The following is a 14,837-nucleotide window of genomic DNA, read 5'->3' on the forward strand; positions in this document are numbered from 1 at the left end:
AGCATCTTGATTAAAGGCCAAAGCAAAAAGCCTCCCAAACCGTTCTTTAAGAGGAATATCCAAGCACCAAACATCCTTCCAGAACCTCGTTTGGGTCCCATTTCCCACCACTCTATGCATGAGATTAGAAGGAATACAACCATTCTCATGAAGATGATTAATAGATCTAACAATCTTTTGCCAAACACCCCCTCCACTTCCAATTCTAGAATCATCTGACAAACCACCACCTTCCCCATGACAAAATTTGACAATTTAAACCCAAAGAGCTCCTTTGTCATTAAGAAATCGCCACTTCCATTTATAAAGAAGACCGAGGTTAAAAGCATCCAAACTACCAACCCCGAGACCTCCATGAGAATATGAATTCAAGATCAACTTCCAATTAACCCAATGAATACGATGCTGACCTTCCTCCACTCCCCAAAAAAACCGAGCCCTTAGAGACTCAAGAGATTGACAAACAGTCGCAGGAAGACGAAACAAAGAGAAGAAGTAAATACCCAAACTCCCTAAGACCGACTTAATAAGAGTCAAACGACCTCCAATGGACAACAACTTGACCTTCCAAGAAGATAACCTCTTCTTAAAACGATCGATGATCATCTGCCAACCTTTAAGACGAACCATAGATTCTCCAACCGGAATACCAAGATAAACAAAAGGGAGAGTTCCAGCCGAACACCCGGTATAGGAAGCTAAATTAGCAGTCTCTGTCGAATTAACCCCTACCCTGTAAAGATTTGATTTATTAAGATTGAGATTAAGGCCCGACACCAAGTAAAAGCACCTCAGAATACGGATCAAATTCTGAATATTAGAAACATCCCATTCCCCTAGAAAAATTACGTCATCTGCGTAAAACAAGTGAGAAATGCGAACCTCATCAGAACCTATAGGAGCACCCCGAAATATCCCTTCAGCTACCGCATCCTCTAAGGCAATATGAAGCCCTTCCATAGCTATGATGAATAAAAAAGGAGAAAGGGGATCTCCTTGTCTAAGACCTCTAAAAATCTAAAACTCATCAGTGGGGCTCCCGTTAATCAGCACCGAAGATCTAACACTAGAGCACAAACCACGAATCCAGGCTCTCCATTTCTCACCAAAGCCGAGAAACCCCATAATCTTATCAAGATACTCCCAGCTCACAGAATCATAAGCCTTTTCAAAATCAACTTTAAACATCATCAGCTTTTTCTTTTTCATTTTAAACCACCTCAGTAGCTCATTAATCATCAAAGGCCCATCAAGAATTTGACGGGACTTAAGAAAAGCCGATTGCTCTAACCCAATAATATCATGGAGAACAGGAGCCAACCTATTAGTCATCAATTTTGCAATAATCGTAAATTGCAGCCCAATGAGACTAATAGGGCGATAATCCTTGATACAAAGAGGATTATCAGATTTGGGGATCAAAGTAATAAAGGATGAATTACACCCCTTCGGGAAAACCGGTTTGGCAAAAAACTCTTGCGCAAAAGCGATGACATCGTCTGCAAGAATCTCCTAGAAGTGTCTGAGAAAACGAAATGTAAAGCCATCTGGACCAGGGGCACAATCTACACCACAATCCCAAACTGCATTCTTAATCTCTTCAGCCGTGAATTCCACCTCAATAGAAGAAGCAACCCTAGGATCCAACGACTTGAATCTAGGACTTCGACGATCAAAACTAACACCAAGAATAGGCTGAAACTTGCATGCATAAAAATCGAAAAAAGCCTTCTTAATACTAGCAGGGTCCGAAATCCACTCCCCATCAATAGTAACCCTTCTAATCATCAACTGCCTTCTACGTTTTTTCAGTAATGCATGAAAAAACGCAGAATTCTCATCTCCCTCCACAGCCCACGTAGCCTTAACCTTTTGAGCAACATCCAGCGATCTAACTTTTTCTAAATTCGCTAAATCCCCAAGAATTCCTCTTCTTTCACAAATAAGGTCATCACTAGATTGTCCATCATCAATAAAATTATCAATCTCTACTAATCGCCCCAACAACTGCGATGAAGAAAGATGTGCAGACGACCTAGTCTCCGCATTCCAAGATCGAATCCTTGCTTTAATAAATTTAAGTTTGTTTTTTAAAACAACAAACTTACTCCAATCCGAGTCGCTAACAAAATCAGCCACAGCTCCTTTAACCACATCATCAAAACCCTCCAGAGAAAGCCAAGAATTGAAGAATTTAAAAGGAGAAGGCCCAAAATCCATCGTATTAGAATGAAGCAGAATATGGCAATGATCCGACCATTTCCTATCCAACACCGATACCTGAAGATTATCAAAACAATCATAAACCGCATTCGAGACTAAGAACCGATCAAACTTGCTGAGTTTAGCACCTATGGTGTCAACTCTAGTAAACCGCTTTCCAACCATAGGCACATCAATTAGACCAGCATCATCAATGAACTCGTTAAAGAACTGAGCAGAAGTATGACAAAAAACAGAACCGAACCTTTCACCCGCCTCCCTAACAACATTGAAGTCTCCAAAAAAAACATAATTTCCTCCATTCCTTCTCATGAACGCCGAAAGATACCCCCAAAGATGTTGCTTTCCCACTAAATCTTGAGGAGCATAAATATTAACCATAAATCAGTTAATATTAAACGGAACCCACAAGCCTCCCACAATAACCACGTTACTAGTACAAGTGACACTGCTTTTAGTAAACACTTTCGGGTCCCACACAGAAAGAATACCACCCGATCTACCCCGAGCACTACTACTAGCAAAATCAAATCTATAATTACCCCACATACTTCGGATCTTGAAAAGATCAATTTGCGTCATTCTCGTTTCTTGCAAACCCAAAAAAGAAACTTCAAACTGCAAACAAAGTGCCTTACCCCAATTTCTTTTTAAAAAAGAACGGGTACCACATATATTTAAAGAAAGGCACTTCATTGGTCCACCTGTACCACACCAATACTAGATAAAATCTTTTTAACCCTTTCCTTATTAGTCTCCATATCATACACGAGAAGGCCACCCATCTCAAAATACTGCTTCAACACATCTTCTATGTCATCAACAACTACCGGGACTTTCTTTTTAAGAATTTTAGAAGACCCATGAGACGTAGAGGATTGATCTCGTCTATAACCGGGTGGTTGTGATGGTGATTTGGCAGCCCCCTCCCCCTCCACATTAGTTACCAAATAAGCTGAATCACCCTTCATGTCACAACCATCCTCCATAACTGGAAGAGACCCCACCGGATTACATTTTTTTTCAACAACACCTCTTGTGACAGCAACATTAGGCATAAAAGACCCCCCCCCCCGTCCACAACTCCATTACCTTTTGCTTTTTCATTTGTTTGGAAAAATCTTCCTTTTCTATCAACAAATCCAGCTCCTCTGGCACCGTTAGTAGGTGTACTTTCCATGCTAAAAGAGTTCTCTTGCCTCTGATCAGCCTTATCGCCATTCTCTACATCAATAAAATCATTCACATCTTCCTCAAAACACGCATCTTCTTCCTCTCCCCCTGACAGGTCCGGAATGTCCGACTCTATTTCTCCCTCCTCCATAATATTTGGTTCCCAATTTGAAATTTCACGCACCCCCACCCCATATTCAACACCTTTAGCAACCACCTTAACCATATCTTGAATCAAAAAAGGTTTCGCAGTCTTAATACACACACGTTTGACCGCTAAAGGAGCGTCCCCATCCTCTTCAATAAAACAAACCTCACCCCACATAGAAGCCACCTTTTTAACCGCAACATCATTCCAAGCACAACATGGTAAACCCACCATCTCCAACCAAATAGCACGTTCTTTAACGAAAAAACCATTAACAACCGGTCTAAAGACTGAGAAATAAGCCTTAACCGCCTCGGATTTCATAAACCGTGTACAAGTAGCTTCCGATACAAAAGAAATATAAACCCAATCGCTAGAAACATACTTAATAGCGATTTCCGGAAAACCTTCTTCTTTCAAAAGAATACCCAACTTAGGAATCAATCGAAGCTTGCCAAATACTGATACTTTCAATGACAGTGGATTATCAATCTCTTGTCCTTGTAAAATACATTCAAGAACTGGGCCATTATTAGTTTTCTCAACCTCCTGACCCTTTAAGACATTGGCATACGAACTATAGTTTGCAACAGCATGCGCATTCATTTTCTTCACCTGCTTAACTGCATTATTCTCAACAGAATTATGTGAGACAGCCTTCTCCTTTTTATTCAATCCACCCGTGTTACTAACATCTCGACTAAACCGAGCCACAGAAGCAAATAAGTGGTATGATGACATCCAAATGTCTCTAAGTTTTTGTTCTAACAGTAATTCATCCTTAACTTTGATAAATCGAACGAATGCGAATCGCTTACCGATTTTTGATAGTTTCCTAGCAGTGTAGATATCAACCACATTCCCAACCTTATCACACTCCTCCCATAAGGACTTAACGTCTGCATCAGGAGGGAAGTTAGTCACAAAGAAAGGCTTGGAAACATTCTCGAGCCTTCTGTGATTCATTGAGGCTGTATGCGATTGGTGCCCCCGTTCATTACCAACCATCAAGAGTCAGCAAGAAAGACAGAAGAAGTCTAGGCGAGAAGAAGGAATCAGTGGCGTTTGACCCCGCCGGAGCCGATGACGAAGACGCAAGGAGGCGTCCGAAGTCGCCGGAGACGCTAACTATGAAATAATATTTTTGACACTATGTTCATATGTAAAATTGTAACTATTTAGATGAACGATATGATAAAATAAACAACTGTTATCGCTTAACAACATTTACTCATGGTTTACTCATGAATAAATTTAAATATAATACTTAATATAGTGTTAATTTTAACTCTTGTTATGATTACATGATTTAACATCACTTATTTGACTATTTTATCAATTTTTGCTTATTATTTAAAATATCAATGTTTATAAGGTAATGTAATGTAATTAATAATTTTATGTTATGGTAAATTATTATCATTAGTTAATTTTTAAACCACTTATTGTTATAAAAAGATTATAAAAAACTAAAATTTAGGTATATGGTTTTTTTATTTATTTTACATTAATTAACCAATTTATTTATTATTAGAAATTTGAAAGGTTGACACTTTCAAATTAATAAGGTGCAATGAATTTTTTCACTTTTATAGTATACTAGACGAATCCTAATGCGCAAGAATATATTTATAAAGTTTTTTTTAACGGCAAACACACACAATTATACAATTATTTAATCATTCTCTTAATTCTATAAATTGTGATTTAATATTTATAAATAAAAAAACAATGTTAATAAATGTATATAAAATAGATATTGATTTATATATATAACGAATAACAAATAGTATAAAAAATAAATATTTGATGATTTTATTGACCATTTTAAGGTTTGTAAATTGTATATAAATTGTATGTTAATTTATGTATTTAATGAATAACAAATATATGAAAAACATAAATACTACAACTTTTAATAACATAAAAACACTACAATGTCTACTATAACATTTTAACAAAAAACCTTATTAAACACTAATAAATCATACAAAAAATATATAGAAGACACACATTATATATGTATATATATATATATATATATATATATATATATATATATATATAGAGAGAGAGAGAGAGAGAGTGAGAATACTTATTGTTCCAAGAAAAATCCGCATAGTAATAACCATGATGCGGCAAAAAACTTTTTTTTTTCAACTCTTCATATTTTAATCACAAATATCTTAAAACATGTGATTGTTTGTGAGAAAAATAATTTATATATTACTAATACAGACAGAATCTATATAAATGAGAGGAAAATAAAAAATCACTACCAATTAATAACCATAAGTTAAAAAAAACTTTGGAGTTGTAGTGATTTATAACTTTACATTTGAAAGAGACACCTGTTAATTTCGTGACTGACCCGGCAGAAGGAAGGTCAACCCTCAGACCGGTTGACATTTTAATTTTTGGATGGGTCGGAGGGAAACACGCATGTGTGGACCTTATATGGGTATCCCCTCTAGTGGGCTTGAGAGCTAGGGGTTTCACAGCGGGACATGCTGCTTTAAAAGCTGTTACAGGCAAAGTCACCAAACATGAGAAATCGTGAATGGAAAATCAACACGTGTTCATACCATTTGCATTTGATACGTTTGGTTTCTCGCGTCGGATGCGGTAGAGCTTCTTAATAGAGTACAACGGATCATGCATAACAATGCTACATCCCCTAGATCTATGGATGTAATATTTAAAAGAATTAGTTTTACCATACAAAAAGGCTTAGCGGCGCAGCTTGTTGCCCGTTTGCCATCTCATTCATTGTACGATGATAATTAAATTAATATATATAAATCATTACATAAAAAAAATCACAAGTATACAAAAATTAGAAAACTCTTTTGTTGTGAGAATTTCAAATGAATTTGAATTAAGTAAATTTCCCGCATTGCGCAGAATATATATATATATATATATATATATATATATATATATATATATATATATATATATAGGAGTAGGATCAAATGAGAACACCTAAAAGGTTGAGAACGCGAGAACACATCTGGCCCATTTAAATAATTAAATCTAAGGCTATTATCAAACGAGCAATTTATATAAAATTCTAAAAGTTATAGGTATTAAAGTGTAACTTTAAATGGTGATAAGTGTATTATAGTAATTGGACCTATACCATCGTTAGTTAATTCCTATAATTCCTCAATCACTCACCTATTTCCTTCCATTTCCCGTCTCTCTCTTTATCTATCTGTAAACCTAGGTACGCCTCCACCGTCTCCATCTGTTCATCATCATCATCTCATCCCCACGCCACCAATTTTGCACAGCCCTACATCATTTATCCACCACCATCGCTAGCATCGGGTTTAACCATCAACCTCCATCATCATCTTCGATTCAAGATGAGAAACCCATCAATTTTCAAGATATCTTCATCTCTTAGCCTACCTCCATCACACCTTCGATTTTCGTAGCCCTAATCAGACCCGCAAGTAGATTTCCAATCGGCCTCCTGTAATTCAATCTCAATCGGACCTCCAATCGATTCATGGAAAACCGAGAGGGAGGTGTGTACCTGGTTCAGATCGCAATCGGATATCCGTCTTGAAACACACAAGAAGATGAAATCATTCTGCCTTTCTCTTTCAAACTAGCTATTGTTTCCAGATTTGGGACCTAGATTCATCATTGCTGAAGACAGGTGAAATCCTTCCTTCTTTTATTCGCTTATTTCTTTTCAATTGTAGCATCAATTGTTGGTCGTTTGGTTTAGTTTGATGGCTGGAGTGGTTTAACCAATTAAACTTGCCTTTGGATGATTCATGGATGAATTTGGACATCCTGTACTTCTGAAAGACAATTAAATAAAGGTTGTATTAACCTTTTGTTCACTTATTTTATTGTCAAATAATCTAAAGTTCTTAAGTTATAATCTCACACCCACATTATTGTTTCCAGAACTCAGATTCATCATTTCCGAAGATGAAATCATTCCACATTTCTCTTAAGATTGCAATCGGACATCCATCTTAAACGACACAGGAAAATGAAATTGTTCTTCCTTCAATCGGAATACATTTCAAGCTGCTCTGAGACTGAGGCTTCCTTTAATTTCAAAAGATGGTGAGGTTTATAAGGAAGAAAGAGAGAAATGTTTTTCTGAAGATGTGAAGGGATTGTTTGATGAAAGGTTTCAAATTCAGATTTATGAAGATTTTTGCATGTTCTGTTAAATAAGGGTATTGTACTTGTTTATGATAGAATGTGTATTTATTTATGAATAGCAGTGTATTTATTTATGAATAGCAATGTATTCATGTGTGAATGGTTGTACGTATTTATGAATTTTAGTGTATTCATGTGAATGAGTGTATTTATTTATGATTAGAGGTATGCATTTTATGATAGAATGTGTATTAATTTATGAATAACAGTGCATTCATTTGTGAATAGAAATGTATTAATGTATAAATGATTGTATTTATTTATGAATAGTAGTGTATTCATTTCAATTGATGAAAAAGACATTGAATTATTTGTAATTTGATGTGTATTCATTTGTGATTGAAGTAGTATTTGGTTTTTTGAAGAAACATTTCGTTTGTGAATACAAGTGTAATGATTTGAAATTGGATTTCTATTCATTTTTTTTGAAAAACAAAAACGTGAAATAGGAGACTAAAATGATTTTTTTAAGATTTTTTTTTAAGATTTTAAATAAATTTGACTAAAAACGTTTTTTATATTCCATTAATAAAAAAATAAAAAATTGAATATTTCTTTGTTTTTTGGTAACCGATCCTAAATTTAAGGGAATTTGATTGAATTTGATTTAATTTTAATTTAATTAAAATATACAGTTACTAATATGCCATTATATATTGATTGATCAAGAACTGTTCTCGCGTTCTCAACCTTTTAGGTGTTCTCATTTGATCATCTCCCTATATATATATATATATATATATATATATATATACATATATATATATATATATATATATATATATATATATATATATATATATATACACACACATACATACATACATACACGCTATTCAAATAATCATATCGCTATTATTAACTTTGAAATAATTATATTTATACGAAGTTGATATAAAAACTCATTATAGCATGTTTGATGCCTTTAAGGCATACAACAAAAAATATTAATAACATTAAACTAATTGTGAAAGAATACTTATTGTTCCATGAAAAATCCGCATAGTAATAACCATGATGCGACAAAACACTTTTTTTTCAACTCTTCATATTTTAATTAAAAATATCTTAAAACACGTGATTCTTTGTGAGAAAAATTATTTATATATTACTAATATGGATACAATGTATATAAATGAGAGGAAAATAAAAAATCACTACCAATTATTAACCATAAGTTACAAAAACTTTTGAGTTGTAGTGATTAATAACTTTATATTTGAAATCACAAGTATACACAAATTAGAAACTCTTTTGTTGTTGTGAAAATTTCAAATAAATTTGATTTATGTATAAATATATATATATATATATATATATATATATATATATATATAAATATATATATATATATATATATATATATATATATATATATATTATATATATATATATATATATATATATATATATATATATATATATAGACACACATAGAGACACATACATATATACACTATTAAAATAATCATATCACTATTATTAATTTTGAAATAATTATATTTATACGAAGTTGATATAAAAATTAACTATGACATGTTTGCTGCCTTTTAAGGCATATAATAAAAAATTATTAATAACATTAAACTAATTATGAAAGAAACTTTGTTAAGCTTGTAAACTTCTCATTTTAGGTCACTTCATATACGATTTGTACAACTTGTTATAACAGTGGAATTGAAATTAAGCTTTTATGATACAAATTATGGCCTATCAATATACTTAACATGTATTGTTTTAATCAATTACAATATGTGGTTTAAACAACCTTTTATACATGTACAAATGTAAATATAAAAGGAAACAAAAATCTAAGAAAAAAAAAGCATATTGAAATATTCATAACAAAAACGAAGAGACAAAACAAATAGGCTAATGATGATGTTCGCACATGTTACTTCGAAAATTGCAAACCACAACTCGAATTGCACACCACTACTGAAAAAAAAATATAACACGATCAAACTATGAGAAAAAAATGATACATTCATCCACAACCTTGACTTGTAGAGCTCTTTTAGGGACTCCATCACTGCTAATACGTTCTAAAAGACTTGTGCCTATTGAAAATTTTTTTCTTTTCATTTTCTTATGACATCCTTCTTACATGTAAGAGTTTATATATCATGTTTGTTGTTTAATGCTAAATCAATTACTTAGAAGACATTTAAAAAGTCATTTAAGAATATGAAAAGACAAAGGAGTTTCAAATCAATGTGATGCTTAGAAAAATAGTCATTTGAGAATATGAAAAGACAAATGAGTTTCAAATCAATGTGGTGCTTAGAAAAATATTTCTATTATAAGATACTAGACGAATTCTCGCGCGTTGCGCGACGCAGGTTAAAAATATATTGTTAGAATATATAGTTTTCAGACACCTTTTAGTTCATTCGATTCATCAATTTAGGTTCTTTTATTATTATTATATTTAATGTTTTCCTTTTAAATATGTTAAAAAATATATATTGAATTTTTTTAAAACATTATTTGATATTTTACTTTAGGTTTTAAATTTTACACTAAATTTTTAAGCTTATTTGATATATTAATGTAGGTTATTTATTTAACTATATATTGAAGTTAACAAATTAAGTATATCATATTGATAAGTCACAAATTCTTCCATTTATGATTATGTTTACAACTAAAAGCATATTTAAGTTAATAAATTAAGCATATTGTATGGAAATATGAAAAGTTGGGAATTTCAAATGAATATGGTGAAAGAAAAAATGTTTCCTTTATAATATAGTATGAGGATTATAGTTTTAATTTTTAAGTCATTGTGATATATACAATTATTTGATAATTTTATAAACCGTTTAAAATTGTGTAAATTATATATCAAACGTATTATAATCTATATATAACGGGTAACAAAATGTATGAACAAAAATATGAACTACGACTTTTAGTAACATAAAAATACAAAAACGTCTATTATAACATTTGTATTAAAAAAAGATATATATACAGCGAATAATAAAAAAATGAAAAATAAACACTACAACTTTTAATAACAATAAAACACTAAAACATTTATTATAACATTTATATTAACTTTTCATATTTAAATCACAAATCTCTTCAAATACATTAATGTTTTTAAGGAGCAAAACTTTACAACCTTATAAAAGAAAGGAAAATAAAAAGTTATTAGTGATTACTAATTAATAATCATAAGTTAAAAACTCTTGAGTTGTAACTAATAAATATACATAAATTAGAAAACTCTTGAATTGTAGTGTGAGTTTCAAATGAATACGGTACTTGGAAATTTGTATTTATTATTATTATTATTATTATTATTATTATTATATTCGTCTAAATAATTGGTTTTGATGCATCATTTTAATCCCTTCAATTATTAAAAATAAAGATATTTAATTATAAATTTATAACATACATAGGTGCATATATATGTTAAACAAATCACATATAATATATTTTTTCGTAAATGTCATATGTAATTCTTGTCGTAGTAATATGGATAAATTACTTTCATATGAAGAACATATCATGATAAGTCATCATAATTACATATCAAATGTTAAAAATTATGTTATCTTTTAAATACTGTCTTGTAAATATGTTGTGTAGGATAACCTAATAAAAAAATAATAGAAAATAAACATAATCAAAATAAAAAACTACAATCAAATAAATAAGAACATTGGGTGGTTGAATATATAAATAAAAATGTTATATAAATATACGTTTAAATCAACAGAAAAAACTAACATTCGTCTACTTTGCTCAAACAAAAAAAAAAAACCTATATCCATTTTCTGAATCTTCTTTCTTTATTTAAAACATTCAACCATAGAAATTTGATGACAATTCTTCACTAACCTGCAATCAAAATGTTTTTCTTGAAAAAGAAGAATGAGAAATATATTCCAAGCAAAACATTGATGTTTGGAGAGTCACATTCAAGATTGAGTAATACATACAAATCACATATAAAGATCAAATGAGAAATTGAATATAAAGAAAGAATAGAAAAGCTTCATTTGTTTTGGTTGAAAGAAAAAATCATATTATAATTACCATCGATGCGACATAATCCATTTCTTCAAGTCATCATATTTGGATCGTGAATGCTTTAACTATATGAAAACTTTTGAATCATAATATCTTCAACCAAATGACGACTTTTTCTAAGAAAAATGTACTAATATAACTACATATATAATGAAGGTGAAAGGGTGTGCGGTTTCAAATGCATGAGGTGTTGAACTTATAGAGTGTGTGATTTTCTTGGAATGAGATTATGTGTGATTAATTACTTTGAAGGTGAAAGGGTGTGGGGGTTTCAAATGCATGAGGTGTTGACAAATTTTTATGGGGGTTTCAAATGCATGAGATTCAAGAAAAAATGCTAGCTTTATAAGTATGTATGATATAGATTATAGATATAGATATAGATAGATACAAATACAGAAGATTAGATATTGGAATATAAAATTAAATTCGGAGTGTCAATATTGGTAAATGACTTAACTATCCTTGTTGATTTTCATAAATTATTATTTATTTTATAATTATATATCTTGTCAAAAATATAACTACATAATTAAATAAAGGACACTATAATTCTTGCTCGTACCTTTATAACTATATTAATAAAATTCAACGACATACATTAAGCCTACAATTGCATAAAAAATCAATGCACTATCATACAAAATTAGCATATTAGCTATATCATTTTTAGATACTAAAAGTAAGCACACATATTTGAATATTTGAATGCATGAATTTAAAAGTAAATAAATAGTTGAAGATTGAAGTTTTGAAGGTTAATTCGGTGTTCTGAAAAAGGTGAAAAATTGAGTTTAAATTATTTAGGTATATCTCAACAATTGATTAAATCCAATAATTAGATAATTAGATGGAATCTATTTTATTAGTTTTTCAAGTACATAATTAAATAAACGACACTATAATTCTTGCTCATAACTTTATAATTATATTAATAAAATCCAACGATATACATTAAGACTAAAACTGCATAAAAATATCAATGCCTTGTCATACAAAGTTAGCACATTAGCTATATAATTTTTAGATACTAAAAGTAAGCACATATTTGAATGAATGAATTTAAAAGTTAAGATTGAAGGTTTGAAGGTTAATTATGTGTTCTAGAAAAGATGAAAAATAGTGTTTAAATTATTTAGGTATATCGCAACAATTGATTAAATAAATTATTAGATAATTCGATGGAATCTATTTCATTAGTTTTTCAACCACCATCGTTCTTAATTAGAGAGTTCGATGAATTTTTTCAACAATTGATTAAATCCATTAGTTACCTGATATATATATATATATATATATATATATATATATTAGATTTGTACGGAAAAAAATCTACTTATTACGGCTTAAAATAATAAAATAATAAATCCATTGATTATGTCTAATTTACGAAAAAAAAGTTTATAAATAAATTTATCAGGTTCTTATACTATATGTGCAATTTGGAAGTGATGTTATAATACTAAATAGTTCATACCATAAAATAAACTATATAATAAAACATAATACGTTGGCGTATGATATAAATTGAAGTTATATTAATCACTTACCATTTGTTATATTATAAGTATTATCATCCTAAAACCCAAATTGAATTACACCTTAAGAGTAATGTTGTAAAGAATAATACGAATTATAAGAAGAATTGAGATTTTTAATTAGAAATCAACATTTAGAAATAACTCACCCATGTCACCACTTAGAATAAATTTTCCCATATTGCTTCTACCTTCTCCACACCCTTCTCGAATTTACTCGTAGCTGAAACACCAAATAACATAATGCACCAATAAATAAATCAATAAAACCACAAATAAGGACAATTAAAATTATGTTAGTAGAGAATTCAAATAATAATAGAAATATAATATACACAAATAGGGATAACCAATGGTAGAAATAATTGTCTTATATAGGCAAAACATGATCATAAGTATCATAGGTTTTAAAACTTTTGAGTTGTAGTCATTGATTAATATTAACTAAAAGAAAGATGAAAATTTGTAGACAGCTAAAATGGTTCAAATGCTTGAACAAAAAAAAACAATCTTTAAATTGATTTTTTTAGTAAACTACTAAAATGGTCCCCATGGTTTGCAATTTTCTTTATGTAGTCTAGAAAGATTCCAACATTGAAAATGTTTGTTTGATAAAGTTTTATTGTGGTTTTGGTCCATGAGTTAAACACTTTTTTGCTTTAGGTTGCTAAATGTGCTCAAATGCCCATTCTACCCTCCTTCAAAATTTTATTAAATTATTTATTATTAATAAATATTACTTATATTTGAATACCATTAAAACCTTAATAAAACCCCAAGTACAGTCCCCTTTGCGTTCCATCTCCCACATTCTTCTCTGTTTTTCAGTATCATCTCTTCCCTCAAATCCCTTTCTTATAGGATGATTTCAAGCATGGGGAATGTGTGAGATTGCTTCAATACTTCTAATGGTGTGTTTGGATTATGTTATCAAGAAAACAGTATAGTCCAAATCGGTTATATATCTGGTGAACCGAGATGATCGAATGTTTCTCCAACAAGAGAGAGGGATGTTTGGTGACCATAGTAAGGTCTCAAAATGGAGTCAACTTCCGACGACAATTACAGATTGGTGTTTCTGCATGAATCATTTCAATGAATAGATTTCATAAAACAAAGAAGATGAGGTCTTCAATGAGTCTCTAGTGGTATTTCTAGTTTAGTGAGTTGAGAAATCTATTTATAAACGATTGTGCTATGTAACACATGATATGTTTTATTGCATTTTATACACACTAGTTTATGCATCGGAAACATAAAATCAACCCTATGTGTACATGCAACCTATGGATCTAGGTTTTTACTATTATAGCAACCTAATTTAAAACTTGTAAAATTACTAACTTCTTGATCTTGATCTTCTTGATTTCTTGATTAGGATCTTGTAACAACCACCTTGTAAGGATGAAAGGAACCAACGTAGGAATCCCTCTTTTTCTTCACACCCAATACACCAAATAGAAAGAAAGAGAAACCATCGGAGAAAGAGGATTTTCAAAAAATTCTATAACCCT

General features: G+C 30.6%; 2 protein-coding genes across 2 annotated transcripts; both read right to left on the bottom strand.

Annotated features, from left to right (window-relative positions):
* Nucleotides 1-1,017: 1,017 nt before the first annotated feature.
* On the bottom strand, nucleotides 1,018-1,332 carry LOC145104987 (uncharacterized). Its single transcript, XM_079042136.1, has one exon. The coding sequence runs from the start codon at nucleotides 1,330-1,332 to the stop codon at nucleotides 1,018-1,020; it is 315 nt and encodes a 104-aa protein (XP_078898262.1).
* Nucleotides 1,333-1,512: 180 nt separating this feature from the next.
* On the bottom strand, nucleotides 1,513-2,604 carry LOC145104988 (uncharacterized). The gene has a single exon (XM_079042137.1). The coding sequence runs from the start codon at nucleotides 2,602-2,604 to the stop codon at nucleotides 1,513-1,515; it is 1,092 nt and encodes a 363-aa protein (XP_078898263.1).
* Nucleotides 2,605-14,837: the final 12,233 nt, after the last annotated feature.

This window comes from Lactuca virosa, chromosome 4 (genome assembly GCF_052849685.1).
Source record: "Lactuca virosa cultivar CGN04683 chromosome 4, Lactuca_virosa_CGN04683_v6, whole genome shotgun sequence".
NCBI lineage: Eukaryota > Viridiplantae > Streptophyta > Magnoliopsida > Asterales > Asteraceae > Lactuca > Lactuca virosa.

Coding starts and splice junctions, on each gene's coding strand:
- LOC145104987 (XM_079042136.1), bottom strand. CDS start 1,332: ATGACTAATAGGTTGGCTCCTGTTCTCCATGATATTATTGGGTTAGAG.
- LOC145104988 (XM_079042137.1), bottom strand. CDS start 2,604: ATGGTTAATATTTATGCTCCTCAAGATTTAGTGGGAAAGCAACATCTT.